At 44.7% G+C, this 14,767-nt stretch overlaps 1 protein-coding gene across 6 annotated transcripts in view; it reads right to left on the bottom strand.

Moving 5' to 3' along the window:
* SIK3 (SIK family kinase 3) overlaps positions 1–14,767 on the bottom strand; it is a 247,015-nt gene that overhangs the window by 22,336 nt on the left and 209,912 nt on the right. For 2 of the 6 annotated variants that reach the window (XM_004273364.3, XM_033434546.2), the window contains exons 7-15: positions 9,812–9,930; positions 9,158–9,268; positions 8,772–8,915; positions 8,264–8,341; positions 8,044–8,153; positions 6,522–6,675; positions 6,097–6,252; positions 2,821–2,891; positions 452–595 (exon numbers count right to left, since the gene is read on the bottom strand). In XM_004273364.3, the coding sequence (XP_004273412.1) occupies positions 452–595; positions 2,821–2,891; positions 6,097–6,252; positions 6,522–6,675; positions 8,044–8,153; positions 8,264–8,341; positions 8,772–8,915; positions 9,158–9,268; positions 9,812–9,930 (1,087 nt within the window). Of the gene's footprint in view, positions 1–451; positions 596–2,023; positions 2,892–3,067; positions 4,524–6,096; positions 6,253–6,521; positions 6,676–8,043; positions 8,154–8,263; positions 8,374–8,771; positions 8,916–9,157; positions 9,269–9,811; positions 9,931–14,767 lie in introns of those variants that run through there. The other 4 variants (XM_033434545.2, XM_033434547.2, XR_007479035.1 and 1 more) reach the window with 3 other exon arrangements.

Consider the following 14,767-nt stretch of genomic DNA (forward strand, 5'->3'; position numbering starts at 1 on the left):
GGATGCAGCATCTCTGCTCTGCCACTCACAAAGGAATGCATCTTCCCCCATACCTAAGCTCCTTGTTCAGCGGTCATGTGATAAGAAGTGCTCATTCTTTTGATGGCGATGGGTTATTAAAGGTCAAGCCTACTGATGTGGCTACAAATCCTTCTATTTCCAGTTGGCCTTCTAAGAGCTTCACCCACTTTCAGGTTTCAAGTTCAGTTTCATCTATAAGTCAACATCTAGAATCACGAGAATCACCTGCAGGTACTAAGCATGCCTACGAGGTAATGGGAAAGAAGCATCTCATATTGCCCTGGGCACTGCTTAGTTAAGGAGTTGAGAAGATGTAAGTTCAGGATGCTATTTAAAGCCAAGATGCTAGCCGCCATGTCTGTAAGACTAGCCAGAAAGGTGCCTGTCCAATGAGCCTCAAGGAGCTCCCACAGCTCACGTGGCTACTCACCGATGCTGATCAGGTACCAGGTGAGGGGGCCAGACCCGGGAACGGAAAGGCTGCTGTCCTAGCTGCCGCTGTAGGTCCGGTGGGATCTCAGCTGTAGGGTTGGTCATGGCCAGTGTATGTCTTTTGGACCTATTTGCCAAGTACCTGCAACAAGCAGGAGCACATTTCATAGTAAAAAAGACAGACAGGAATATTCCTCAGCAAGAAGCATTAGAAGTTAATCCAAAGCACTCAGAGTGAAACAGTGCCAGAGCTCAAAAAGGGCTCGATGGCCAACAGATCCCTGACTGGATGAAAGCGAAACATGTTCCAAAAGGCCAACAAAAGTTGGCTTACCACTGAAGTGGCTGAATTTTGGACCTAAGAGTAGCCATTAAGAGAAGAGAGAAAACAGATGTAGCTCACAAAGTGGGATCAATTTCCCTTACTTCATTCCATTCAGGAAAAGAATTTATTTTCTACTTGTTAGTTTCATTCCTCGTTTCTCTCCAAATTTCTAAACTACAAGTCGGAGGAAATGAGCCCTAAGGATTGTTCCTAGAGATGAGCCAAGAGAGATATTCAGAAGGGCTTCGCATGTGTCTCTTGATGCCACTGGCCCCGAGCGTTGGAGACTGACCTCGCTGCAAGTCACAGAAAACAGATCTTTCCATGTGGGGCTAAGTGAGTTCCAACACCACCCCTTCCCTCATGCCCCATGACTGTAACTCCATCATCAGAGAAGAAAAACTGATGTTGTCCCCAGGGAACCAACATTCTCTAAAGGATGAAGAAATGAAACCACATGAAATGTTTAGAATTGTTTTTTAGGGGAAAAAAAGGCAAGGCAAGAAAACAGAAGTTTCAAAAGCTGAAGAGTGGACAAGCTGATGACTTTTCTTCTGAAGATCTTTCAGATCCACCACTAATACCATCAATAAGGTATCAGTCCCCCTTGGTCTGACTGATGACTCCCTCCACCACTGATGCTCTTATTGGGCATGAATAAAAGAAGCATTATTCCTTCCATTACCTCAAAACGGATGGGCACTTTACCCTTTAAATGTTGGTCTAAGGAAGAAAGAAGGAGCTGAAGGAAGTAAAGTGCAAGACAAAGAAGATGAAATGAAATACTGCTGTCTAATTAAAGTAGGAAGGCAGTAAGTTTCCTAATTTCTCTTCATGACACCAGCAGCACCCACGTACAACTTTACACACCCTGTGACTGGCAAACTATAGAAACCACAGCATCAAGAGGAAAACAAAGTCAACACGATTCCTCTATCGGCTACGCTGTAGAAGGAGCTGGCCCACCAGCCAACACCCCTGTTCTTCACTGTTCTTCCCACATGGGACCAGACTCTTTTTGAACAGCAGCTCTCACACAAAGCTACTGGGGGTAGGGAAAGAATACTGGCCAGCAACCGTCCGGGTCTTATAAAGTGGTCTTGTTTCATTCTTAACTACTTTGCCCATTCCAGCTAAAAACAGTTAACAGACTAGAGAGTAATTAGCGGTATGCAGACTTGCCAGAGGGTAAGCCATTAGTGGTTTAATATCCATTTGATAAAAACACCCGAAGTTTCCCCAAGAGCCCATGAAAACCATTTTATTTCAACTTCCCTCAAAGGAAAAAAACATATAATCTTGAAGAACACCTGTATTTCTGGGAAAATACATGCTGGACTCTGGTCAAACCCCCCTCCCCGGAAAATAAGAAAGTCAGCTCTCACAAGGGGGCGTGCACGGAGCTGAGGACCATGGCTAATGGAACTGAGGCCAAATGAACAGTACAGCATGCCTGATGGTCACTGCCGTTTTCTGTGAATTAGGCATCTCTGCAAACAATGGATATTTGCATCTGTCCCTGGCCCGAATCCCATATTCTTTTTTCAACATCTCTTTGTTGATACAAGGGGATGGAAGAAACACACAGCAAACAGTACAAGAGGTATTCATTCTCTTGGAAAGGAAGAGTCCACGCCAGCGGTCCATGGCCAGACTAGCTAGGATCACTGTCATCCCAAATCTCCAATTCCTTTTCAGTAACAGTTCTTGGCAGGTAGGAGCAGGCTTTGGGCCTTGTGAATACTATCAGAGTTGCAATATGAAGGCAGGGGGCAAGGAAGGAAGGAGGGAGGAGAGAAAAAGTTCTTATGGTTATTGCTGTCACTTAGGGGACTTCCAATGGTGCTTACAGAAATGAAATTTTCTGGGTAGTCTTCTGTTACTTCCATGTGGGGAGGAACATGCCATCTGGCTTGAGCAAAGAGACCACACAAATGTTGAAGCTGCACTGTACCACCTCCTTGGGCAGAGGTGACCTTTCGTTGGTTGCAGGGGGAGCCTGCCCAAGGACGTTCTGCAAGCACTGCCAGATGCCACATTACCTCTGCACAGCTTCCTGATCTGGCTCCCCATCCGAGCTCTCCTCGTCCACAGGGGTAACTGCTGGCACTGCCTGAAGAGAGACAGGAAGGAAAAGCTCAAGGTGGCGCTTCTTCTGCAGGAGCTCTTACTCTAGACACTGGGCTTGGGGCAGGCCTCTCTGTCACTTTTTTTTTAATCTGCAAAGCTTTTCTAGGATCCCTGGGTTATACAGAACTTTCATATACCTTTCCATTGTTCCATTTTTACCTCGCTCGGTTGATTTTAATTTGAATTTCTTCCTCTGATTCATCTTCCTTCGTTCATTTATTCATCCAACAAATAGCTGAATGCCCACTATGTTCCAGGACAAAATGTGAATTAATAAAGTTCTTGCCCTTGTTTTACAGTCTAGTGGAGGACAGAGATAGGCAAACGGACAAGTACAAAACAGCAGGACCCAGTCATGGGCGCTTGGGAATTGAGGAAGGCATTCTGGAGGACACGGCCCCAAACCTGAGACCTGAAGGATGAGCAGGAGTTAGCCCAGCAAAGAGGGGAAGGGGTCGCAAGCGTCTGAGGTTTCCAGGCCAAGAGAAAAGAGAAGGCCTGCGGGTGTCTGAGGACCTGAAAATGTAGGAGAAGCTTGTTTACCTGGAATGTCCAGGAACTGACCTGTTGTTTCATATTAATGTTATTTCCAGACTTTAGATATCCTTTACTCCAGAAAAGCATACTGGTTTTTTAAAAGCACACTTTAGTACATAACATAAAGTTGTGTAATTACAATTCAATGCTTTAAAATCGCCGTTACGCACCAAAACATGTAAGTGAAATGAGGACCGCCACAATGCATGCATTACTGTGACTCTTCCCGTCTGCCTGTGGACTGGAATGCTGTATATCCTGGATAGCTACTCACAGCCTGTGGCTCACATAATCACCATGCCTCAAGCACCAGAGCAAAAATCATACCTCAGTTATTACAAAAGAGCATTTTTTTAACGGACAATAATTATAAAACAAACTTTTGGAATAGTTCCATTGTCTGTATGCTCCTAGGGTTTCCGGATCCCTTACTACAGTTCTACAAGGCTGGAGTGAACAGGGTTAGGCAGGAAGTGGCTACAGACGAGGCAGGAGAGGAACACTGTGGCCAGTTATAAATGGCCTTGAATACCACATTAAGAAGTTTATTTTGAGAAAAGGCAGTGGTGAATCACTAAAGATTTTAAGCAGGGACATGATGTTACAAGATTTATGTTTTAGAAAGCTGGCTTGCTTTAGTTGCAGCATGGAAATGGCTGGTGATGAGGATTAGAAGACAAGCCGGAACAAGGAAGCCGGTTAGGCGGCCACTGTGCTAATCCAAGCAAAGGAGGACAGTGGCTTGAGTTAGAGGAAGGGCAGTGGGGATGGAAAGAAGTAAGATACTTACTTCACAGGCCCTGGGTAACTGATTTGACATGGGGAATAAGGGAGAGGGAAGAAGTAAAGATAATACCCATATTCCTAGCTTGTCTAACCAGGAGAGTGGCGGTGCCATTCACTGTTACCCAGCAGGAGAAACAGGTTTCACACAGTCAGGATAAGTTCATTTGAGGACACGCTGAATTAAAATGGTAAGTACTTGTTGAATAACCAACTAAATTCGTGCAGTCGGTAGTCATGTATACAGAAGTATAGAACTCAGAAGAGCATTCTGGGCTGGAGAATCACTGAGTAACTGAAATTAGAGAAGTGGACAAGATCACTCAGAGAGAGCATGTAAAATGAGATGGAAACAGGGCCTCAGATAAAACTCTGGGTTTCACCTACTTCAAGGAAAAAGAAGAAAGGGAACCTGAAAAGGAGGCAGGTGCAAAACAAAAAACAAGGAGAATGGGGTAAAAGAAGACAATATTTCAAGGAGAAAAATGGTCAGCAGTGACTAATACAGTTGGGAGGTCCAAAAAGATAAAGATTAAGAATGTCCAGTGGACTTACCAACAAAAGCTTGTTAGCGACCTTGGCAAAAACAGTTACAACGGACAGAGTAAGTCACCGCACCTCCCATAAAGCTGTCCCTGATCCTTCATAACCTACATTGAACTTGCCCTTCTCTGAGTGCCTCTGCCACCTACAAGTCCATGGTCTTCACTCTGGTACTTAATCACATATGGCCCTTTACTGTTATTCCAATACTTCACATATGTGGATCTTACTGTCCCATATTATAAGCTCAGTGAGGCCAGGAACCGTGAATATAAATTCTTTCCTTTTCCCGACAGCAGTGTTACTGAAAGTGTGGCCCGTGGACCCGTGCCAGTCCACAGACTGTTTCGTTACCAATCCAAAATAAGGTGGGTAAAGAAATAGAGAGTGAGATTTACAAACCTTTACAGCAACTTAACGGAGTAATTTTTTTCTGTTGAATCAAATAAAATTTAGCCTTGCAGTTCATATATTTAAAAAGTTTTACTTCTCTAATAATTCACTTTCATTTTATTTTACAAAGGTATTTATCCCTGATGGATGGATTGAAGGGGAAAAAAAGTCCTCAACTGGAGATACATTAAGAAGCACTGCCCTAAAGCACCCAGTAAGGGCTATGGATATAATTAGCACCCAATCTTAAGGTAGCATGAGACTAAATGAATGAATAAATGAATGAAGGAATGAATGAATGAATTTACCTACGACAGAAAAATAATCAGAAATAAACAGAACCCAGCGGAAGAAGAGAATCTTTGAATGTGACCATCATATATAAAAAAATTGGGATTGAAAGATACCAGCTGTCAGGTTTGAGCTTGTGAAAGCCAAATAATCAAGTGATTCAGGTTGTACCGAAAGTGTGAGGTGGTGTTAATCAAAGGAGGAAGGGCTGGTGAGAATGTAGTTTTGGAAACCAGTCTAAAAAGCAATTAAGTCCAGAGAAAACTGTTAGCTTCCGCTGCCCTCTGGCAGGGAAACGTTACCTGCAGGAAGGCCAGGTCTGAGGCTAACGCTCCCCCCTGCCCACCCGCCCTCGAAGCGCAGGGCTGCAGCTGCCCTTTATGCAAGTATCTATAAGTAGCCCCCTGAGGATGAGGCCTCCAGAAGCAGGCTGCAGTGTGGAAATTATTTGGTTAAGTGAGGAAGTTAACCAAAAATTAACTCTGGAAAATTCTACCAGCCTGAAGAAAATGGGAATGACACTGAGCATCATACATTGAGGGAAAGAAGAAATTCAGACATTTAGTTGGAGACTCTGGGTTCTACAACCTCTGTACCAAAGGCCTCTGAGAAAGCAAGTTGGGCTTCGTGCTGCAACTCACTGGTGTCATGGTGACAAGAGGGGAGGGTCCCCGTGGCCGCTTCAGCAGCTGCTGGGCATGCAGTTGGATGTTGGCGCCTCCATCTGATGCCCTCCGGCCAAGGGGGCCCATTCCGTTCAGCAGCTGCAGGGTGGGCGGCTGTAACAGGGACTGCTCCTGTCAGGAGTAGAATGGGAAGGGGCAGATTGGTGAGGTGGGGGGAAAGGAGGAGAGAAAACAGCGGCACTCTAATCTACTGAAACTAAGGGATCCTACGATGATGACATAGACTAGAGAAATCTTCCCTCTCACCCGAGCTGCTTTGCAAGAGAAATCATCCTTCCCTATAAGGACACCCTTAAATCCTGGGGACAGTCCCTTAAAGTCTCTCAAAGGAAGCTCAGATGTGCATCTTTAGGGGCCAGCCCTCTCCCATTTCCGGGTACCTTGTATTCCAGCTGCCCAGCTGGCTGCAGATTTTGCATGGGCAAGAGGTTGTGCATGAAGTTCATGTTAGGGGCCACCTGCAGGAATGGAGCCTGCGGGTTGACTCCAGGAAAGCCAGGCAGCAGCTTCTGCAGATCTTCCATAACCTCCGTGCTGATAGGAAACAGGATGACACAGAAGTTCAGTTACAATTCTCACTCACAACCTATATCCCCAAAGTGATGAAACTGCTAAGTTCAGCACAATTTATTTTGTTTTATTTTTCTACTTTCCTCCTAAATCTGTATTTCCCTCTATGATCCCAGAGCGAGTGGAGGTGTGTAGAGCCTATCGTGCGGAACCTGGCGCTCTGCCATTTTACTATCTGGGCCTGGGAATCGCCATTCTTCACGGACCACTCATATAAAACCAACAGCTCTGAGCCAAGAGGAAACGCTGGCCCCAGTCCAGTTCAGGTTTCCAAGGCCTGGAGGTGAATGGCAAGTTTCTGGAGGAGGACACAGGCCATCCACTAAAACAATGGCTGCCCGAAGTAGCAACTGATTCACCAGGGAAAGAATGCAATCGGTGCCGTCAGTGCTGATGGGCAGATAAGCGTGGATCTGTCGAGCTCCAATGGTGGGGTTTACCGTACACTTTAAAATAAGAGCTCTTTCCACTAACAGCGCGACACGGGACTCCACCCCTTTGCAGCTGACGCAGTCTCTGGAGCCAGAATGTTCCCCTATTGCCTGTTTGATCGTAGGCTGAGAATGAGAAACGTGAAGCAAACAAACCAGCAGGCAGGGGAGGCTTTTCTGGAAATTGAGAACTCAGAGAAAAAAGAACCCTAGCTTTGCCCCTAGCTGAGCTCTCAAGAGAGCCCTGGCCACACCCTTTTCTTCCCTCCTCTGTACAAGAAATAGCCAGAGAAGAGGGGTGGCTATTTCAGTCGTGAGAATCTCCAAGTGCAGAACAAAACTGGGAGAGCTGGTCTTCAGTCCACTTCCCCAGCGTGAGGGCAGCAGGGGACACACTGAAGGACTGTTATGGGGAAACACTTGGGGAAACTGGTACTTATTTGGCGTGTTTTTGGATTTTTGTCTACTTAATTTTTAACATATACAAATTATATCATACTATTTGTCCTCACTTCTTCGATGAGTCTTGCATTAGAATATATGGCAAACAACATCTCTAAAGGCTGTCAAACTCGGATGAATTTCCAGGGGTACCTTTACGTGGCTTAGATCAGAAGACCTTAATCTTTGTGGGAAAAGACATGCTATGCTCTTCACCAAGGTACTGTGATTACCTGCCACGATGGTGGCTTTCAGCCCACCATCCATGAGGGACAGCTCTGTGATTTTTAGTCAAATCCAGTCTCATCTACCAGGGACCCTGAACTGAGTTAAAAACATGTCTTGGCCACTGGATTAGATCTCATCTGGGAGATACAGTGAAGTAGGGAAAATGTGCCATGGTAGGAACTCAAAGTCAGTGGGAATTCTCTGCCCGGGTGTTAATCGGGCAGATACTCACCGTGGGTCGGCCACGCCCACTGTGTGCCTCCTCATCGACAAATAGCGGACCAGCGCTTCAGGGGAAGGCTCTTCACCCTCATCACTGTCCAAGTTCAACGCCCCATCCGGCTGAGGAGGAGAGAAACACAATCAAATTAGAAATAAGAAGTAAGGAAAGGCAGCAAGGCTATGGGCAAGAAAGCAGTTTCAGCTGACAGCTATCAGAGGATGCTACTTGCCTCCACAATTTGATTCTCTGGGTTGATGAGCTGCACCTGGGGAACGCTGATGTTCATAGTGGTACCAGCCTGCTCCGCCTGGAAAGCAGTAGGCACACAGACACACGTTCCTTCAGTACCAGAGGGAAATAATGATAGGCTTGCAAAGCATTCTTGAGTGCTAAACTCTATGTTTCTACCTCTGAGTCTCTGGTTCATCTGCCCTTAGAAGCTACCAGGAAGCATTCTTTAGAGAGGACAGTCTCTCTCAATGATTTGCTGTTTCTTTAAAAAAAGAAAAATTCAACTATTGTTGTCCCTCCCAAGTACTGGGCTACTCTTCCATCCTCTCTGTCAAAGAAAGGTTCAGTTCTTTGCTTGACCTCTGACAAAGCAAGAGATGACAGCCGGGAAGGGACAGAGGTACGGAAGAATAGGAACTCTCGTGACCTAGAGTTAGTGAGCGATGGCTAACCAACCCCCCTCCATGTTACTTGTCCTGAATCTGGTCACTGGAGTTATTGCCCACCTGGATGTTGACTGGTGCTTGAAATGCCATGGCTCGGGGCATGCTAGGAGGTAGTCCGACACGCAGAGTTTTGTGTCTCTTATGCCGATCACACAGCAGGCTGTAGATTGCACTATAGTGATCATAGGCATCTGATCTTAATGACTACCAAGAGAAAAGGGGAAAGAGCAAAAAACCTGGGTGATGTGGCATGTCAATGACCAAAACCCTTTTAATAGTAACATTAGAAGACCAAAGCGCCTTCCTTCCAAGGCCCAGACAGGGGCAGAGGAAGAAGAACGGGAGGAAAACAAAAAGATCCAAGTTCCCAGGAAGAAGGAATAATGGAAAAGGCAGGACAGAGGGAGCAGAGCGACACCCCACCTTGTCCACTCATTTACAGATACCTGTAGTGTCCGCTCTTTGTCCAGTCCCATGTCCTCCATGGCTAAGAGGACATCCTCATTTAGGGGGTCCATCTGTCTTTCTTCCTTCAGCTGCTGGCATTCAGCTATTAACTGTAACAGAAAAAGGCAAGCTATCTAACTCCCAATCAACCATGTCGAGATGGCACATCATATATAATGAACAAGCTGTCCCATGCTGCCTGGCTTGGGAGATTCTTGGCCTCAGACAAAGCCTAAGCAAGAAAGCCCTGGGCACTCAACTAGGAGCAGATAAGATCGTTAAGGCCACTATCTTCCTGAGCTCCTTGGGGTACCCGGGATGGCTATAGTGGTTCAAATAAAGGAATGCTACGGGAGCCACTGGACTGAGCACACTAAGAGAAGGGAAACAACCCCGTGGGAGGAGGCTGTACTGCCCCAAGAGCCGGGAAGAGACTCTGATTTGGGGACAAGCAGCAGGGAACTGGTATCACTGTTCTCCAACAATTCAACTGGTTTAAGATTCCTTCTTGCTGGCTTCACTTACTTTAGGATTACACAACAAGTCTGTACCCAGGCCCGCCTTTTCAGGTCCTGGCCTGATTACAGTCTCATGCAGAAGAGACTGCAGTAGCCCTAAGAGGAGTTCCCTGGGGCGAGTGGTGCCCAGCTCACCCTGTCAAAGCTGGGATCAGCGTCCCCTAGCTTCATCCACTTGTGCTTGCAGATCTGCTCCATGGAGAGGCGCTTGTTGGGGTCTAACACCAGCATGTGGCGGATCAAGTGCTCACATTCTGCAACAGACACAGAGCCTGCGTCAAGGTCGGTGAGGGAAGCACTGCTGGGGCTGAGGAACTAGAGGCAAGGTGAGCAGGCGGCTTTTCAAGCTCCTGACTTCTAATTTGTTTCTCTTGCTTTGTGATCCTTACCTATGTCCTTGCTTACTCCAGGAGAGACTGGGCAAAGGCAGAAAGAGGTGGAGGAGAGAGAAATTCAAGTCTGGTAGTCTGGTTACTTAATACCTTCACTAAAAGTCAGATCAGAAAAAAATCTGGGGATAATCCCTGGATTTAATTTATTTATATTATGTACGACCTCATTTAAGGCAATTAATGAAGAGTTTTGAATGTCCTTCTGAAGAGATTCAGTTATCTTACAAGGTCCTCAAAATAGTTCCTCCCTCCTCTATTCATTCCTATGTGCATAGTAAGGCTTTCAGCTTAGGGTCCAAAGCGCTCATCAAAACTCAAGGAATTAGATGTTCTGAGGGTTCCAGGTGTGGGGAGAAAGGCACAGGCACAGAAATGCCTCCCTACCACACACTGGGTCTCTGCTGGCCTTACTGATCATATTCTCTGCATTGTTTAAACATTCGCGGGTGCGTACAACTGGGCTCTGAGCTAAAGAGATTCAGATCAAGAGACATCTCTCTCGGGGAGCTCATGCTACAGAATATATTGCAAAAAGAATGACGGTTTCGAAGTCAAGACGCCTATATTCTGATTTCAAAACCACCCTCTTATTTCTAAGTTTTCTCATCTGTAAATTGGGGGTTTTGAGGATGAAGGTGGTGATGATGATGATAGAAACAGCAGTATTAAGATACTCTTCTGAGCACTTTACACAATTATTTTTATCTCATTCAATCCTCACAGCAATCCTAGGAGGATGGAACTATCATTCTCATTTCGGAGATGGTAAAAATTAGGTGCAGGGAAGTCAAGAAGCTTGTCGAAGGCCACATAATAGGTCAGATTTCAAACCAGACAGTCTGACTCTTTGGTTGGTGCTCTGATCCACACCCTATCTCACCCAGAACCCGCAGAACGAAGTCCAAAGTCCTTTGACCTCCCTGAGCTCCAGCACACGGGCCTTCTTTCTAGACCGTGTGCGTGCTTCACTCACCCCCTCCGACAGCATTTACACGCGCTGTTTTCCTCAGTTGGGGCGGCCGCTCCCGAACCCTCACTTGGCTGGTTCCTTGTCATTTGGGAAAGGGCTTAAATGTCACTTTCTGAGAAAGATCTTCCCTGGCCGCCTCATCCTCCTCAAGTAGGCTTCCAGTCGCTCTCTATTACATCACACTGATTTTCTTCACGCTAATGACTTCTTTGTGAAATCACCTTGTTTACTGCTTATCGTCTAACTCCTCCCCCCGCCCAGGTAAGGTCCACGTCTTTCTTATTGCTGTTTCCAGCACCAAACCTGCAATGCCAAAGATGATTATTACACCTAATAGGAGCTGAACAAACAGCTGCTGAATACGTGAATAAATAAATATTTATTGAAACTCTAGTCAAACAAGATTGTATTTGTGGAAATGCTTTTTAAAACTATAAAATTCTCTATAAGATACAAAATTGTCTGTTTCTGTTTTACTCCAGCTGTCCTGAAAATAAAACTGGCTAGTGATAATAACAATAATAAATTAAAGAAAATTTAATAAGTTAAAAGACTTTTCATATACAAGGCACTGTGCTTACCAACTCTATTTCATTTAATCTTCACAACAACCCTATGTTAGATACTGTTTTCAGCCCCGTTTATAAAAGAAGAAACAATTAACGTAACCAACCATTGCAACCTAAAGGGCCGAGCTAGGACTTGAGAGCTACGCTCTTGCACATTTTCACGTGGATACAAATCATTTGGTATGTTTTTCCAGAGTAAGTTCAACTCTGAAACCCCACACTTTCTGCACCATTTGGCAAACACCATTCTATATCACCATCGTGAAAGGAATACAAAGAGTGATTAAGACAAATTACTCTTAATTTTTAATTTATTCTAACTTTAAACGAAAATACAACAAAGCAATATATCCCTATATCAAACTGATATTACGGGAATCATCAATTTGTTCTTGCTTTATGATCAAAAGTATATTCAAATGCAGTGTGGATCTCAAAGGCTGTGGTTCCTATATCCCTATAAAACAAACGCCATCTACAACATTAAGCTTTTATTAAAATTATGTCTCCAGAGCAGCAAGGCTAGACGCCACAACTGTGGTCTCTATGGAGGTGATAAATATCGCTGCCACACATCTTTATGGTCTGCAATCACTTGAGAGGAAAAAAGTGTTCTTGATTTAGAAAGTTACTAAAACTAAAGACCCCCATGTAGGGAGAACGCCTGGGCCTGATTCCAAAGCTGGGAAATTATTGTTAGGCCCTCTAGATGGCACTCTACTGTTTTCTTTTGGTTTCCACATAGCATCTAGTGCATGAACGGTAGCCACATTAGTTCTGAATCAGATGACCAAGGCAGAATGATGTTTAGTTACAGGCTCACTTTAAAACAGAATTCTCATGGCATTTTATTAAAAACAACAACAACAAAAATTAACACCACTGTAGTAAGTCCTGATTAGAAGATGTATCTGGTTCAATATCAGGATCTTGAAACCTCTATTAAGTCATCCTTAGCCATTATTTGGTTTCAGATGCCTTGAAAAATCTCCAGAAAAATATGAACAAGAATTTATACACAAAAATGTGCGTGTATTTTTAGTCTATTCAAGGAGCCCCCAGAGCCTGTCACAGATTCCACAGGCGTCTACAGGTCCCAGGCTGAGAACGCCTTGTTGCGGTGGCAACACCTAACGGATACAAGCTCTTATCTGTGTGCCCTATATAATATCCAGAGCCCAAAAGAGCAGAAATCTAACACTCTTCATATGTTGCACAGATGGTAAAGTATGACAAAATGTGGAAAGCCAGGGTATTATTATCAACTCATGTTTCCTAAGTGTCACATATAGCTCAGGAAATTATATTCAAACTAGACTGGAAAGTACCATTCTACATAAAACATGGAAAGAGGGTGAAAACAAAGGAAATAAATGCTTTCAAACCTAATAACACAATTAACCACTGGACAGTCAATTGAAATGAGTGGAAAGAAAATGGGGCCTCAGATCAAAGAGTACAAAACATCATCAACTTTCCCAGATGCCAAAGAGAACTCTATTTTGATGTCAAAAATGTCCCCATCGCTTGTTCCCTCTCAAAGGGCAGACCTTTGCTACTGAACAGAACTGAAGCACTTGGGGCAGTGCAGGAACCCTCGGCTCTGCGTGTTCGCAAGTGCCAAGTGGCCTCTGCAGTGAAAATCGCTGTGGTCCCGCGAAACCTGATGCCACCAGAACCACCGGTGACTAGAGGATGCCCAGCTGAGACCCTGCCCCGCGGCGCTGACAGCATTTGCATGACTCTGTGGAGAGAGGGCTCCTGTAAGGGCAGGGTCCTGAAACGGGAATTAAGTTCAGACTGCCATCTCAAGTTGTAATTCCATCTGAGGCGGGGTCTTTAACACCTTTTTTTCTTTTTTGACCTTGATAATAAACAGCTTTCTCTAAGAGGCTGAAAGCATTCAGCCCGAAGGAGAAAATAATAAAGGATGAAGAAGGGGAGTTAAAAACCAACTTCAAAATTCACCCAAGATTGTTAATAGAAGCTCTGTCTCTAGTTTCCAAGATAGAAGAAATAAATAGAATAGCTTAAGAAAGAAGTTCCTGACTAAAACTTTGAAAACATGTCCCCCGAAGACAGGGTAAAGGTCATGAGGCTGATTTATCTTGGAGAAGAGAAGGTGTAGGCAGGAAGGGGCACACTGGGTGTTCTTCAAGTATCTGAAAGATATTTATACAGCAGACAATGTGCATTTATATTTTGCTGCTCCAGGGCCCTGAATTTGGAATAATTATACGTAACAAGTTCAATTTAGGAGAAATCTTCCTAATTATTAGAGTTGATCCAAAGTACTTGATCAAGGTCCTAGGGATCTAAGGAGGGGCCCCTTAGGGAAGTGAGGGGGGCAGTCAAGTAGGCAGGGCCATACCTGGAGCACAGCTAATTTTATTTATTTTATACATTAGTATTCTTAGTAAGGTTTTATTTAAAAAATTAAGTCCAGGGCCTTCCCCGATGGCACAGTGGTTAAGAATCCGCCTGCCAGGGGTGGTGGTATGATGAATTGGGTGATTGGGATTGACATGTATACACTGATGTGTATAAAACTGATGACTAATAAGAACCTGCTGTATAAAAAAATAAATAAAATAAAATTAAAAAAAAGAATCCACCTGCCAATGCAGGGGACACAGGTTCGAGCCCTGGTCCAGGAAGATCCCACATGCCACGGAGCAACTAAGCCCGTGCACCACAACTACTGAGCCTGCGCTCTAGAGCCCGTGCACCACAACCACTGAGCGTGCATGCCACAACTACTGAAGCCTGCACACCTAGAGCCCGTGCTCTGCAACAAGAGAAGCCACCGCAATGAGAAGCCCACGCACCACAATGAAGAGCAGTCCCCGCTCGCCGCAACTAGAGAAAGCCTGCGCGCAGCAACAAAGACCAGTGCAGCCATAAATAAATAAATAAATAAATTAATTTAAAAAATAAAGAACCCCCCCTTTTTAAAAAAAAAGAAAAGAAAGAAAATTAAGTCCAGAAGCAACTGAATAGGATGAACTCTTTGGTCTCCTCCAACTCCAAAAACCATATAACTATGAAAAGGGAACAATTTGACCTGAAATATCAATTTGACCTGAAATAAATATCCTTATTGTCACGAGAAATGTCTAATCAGAGGCTGGCATTTGAGATGTCGTTAGAAGGGCCCCAG

This window comes from Orcinus orca, chromosome 8 (assembly GCF_937001465.1).
Source record: "Orcinus orca chromosome 8, mOrcOrc1.1, whole genome shotgun sequence".
Classification (NCBI taxonomy): Eukaryota; Metazoa; Chordata; class Mammalia; order Artiodactyla; family Delphinidae; genus Orcinus; species Orcinus orca.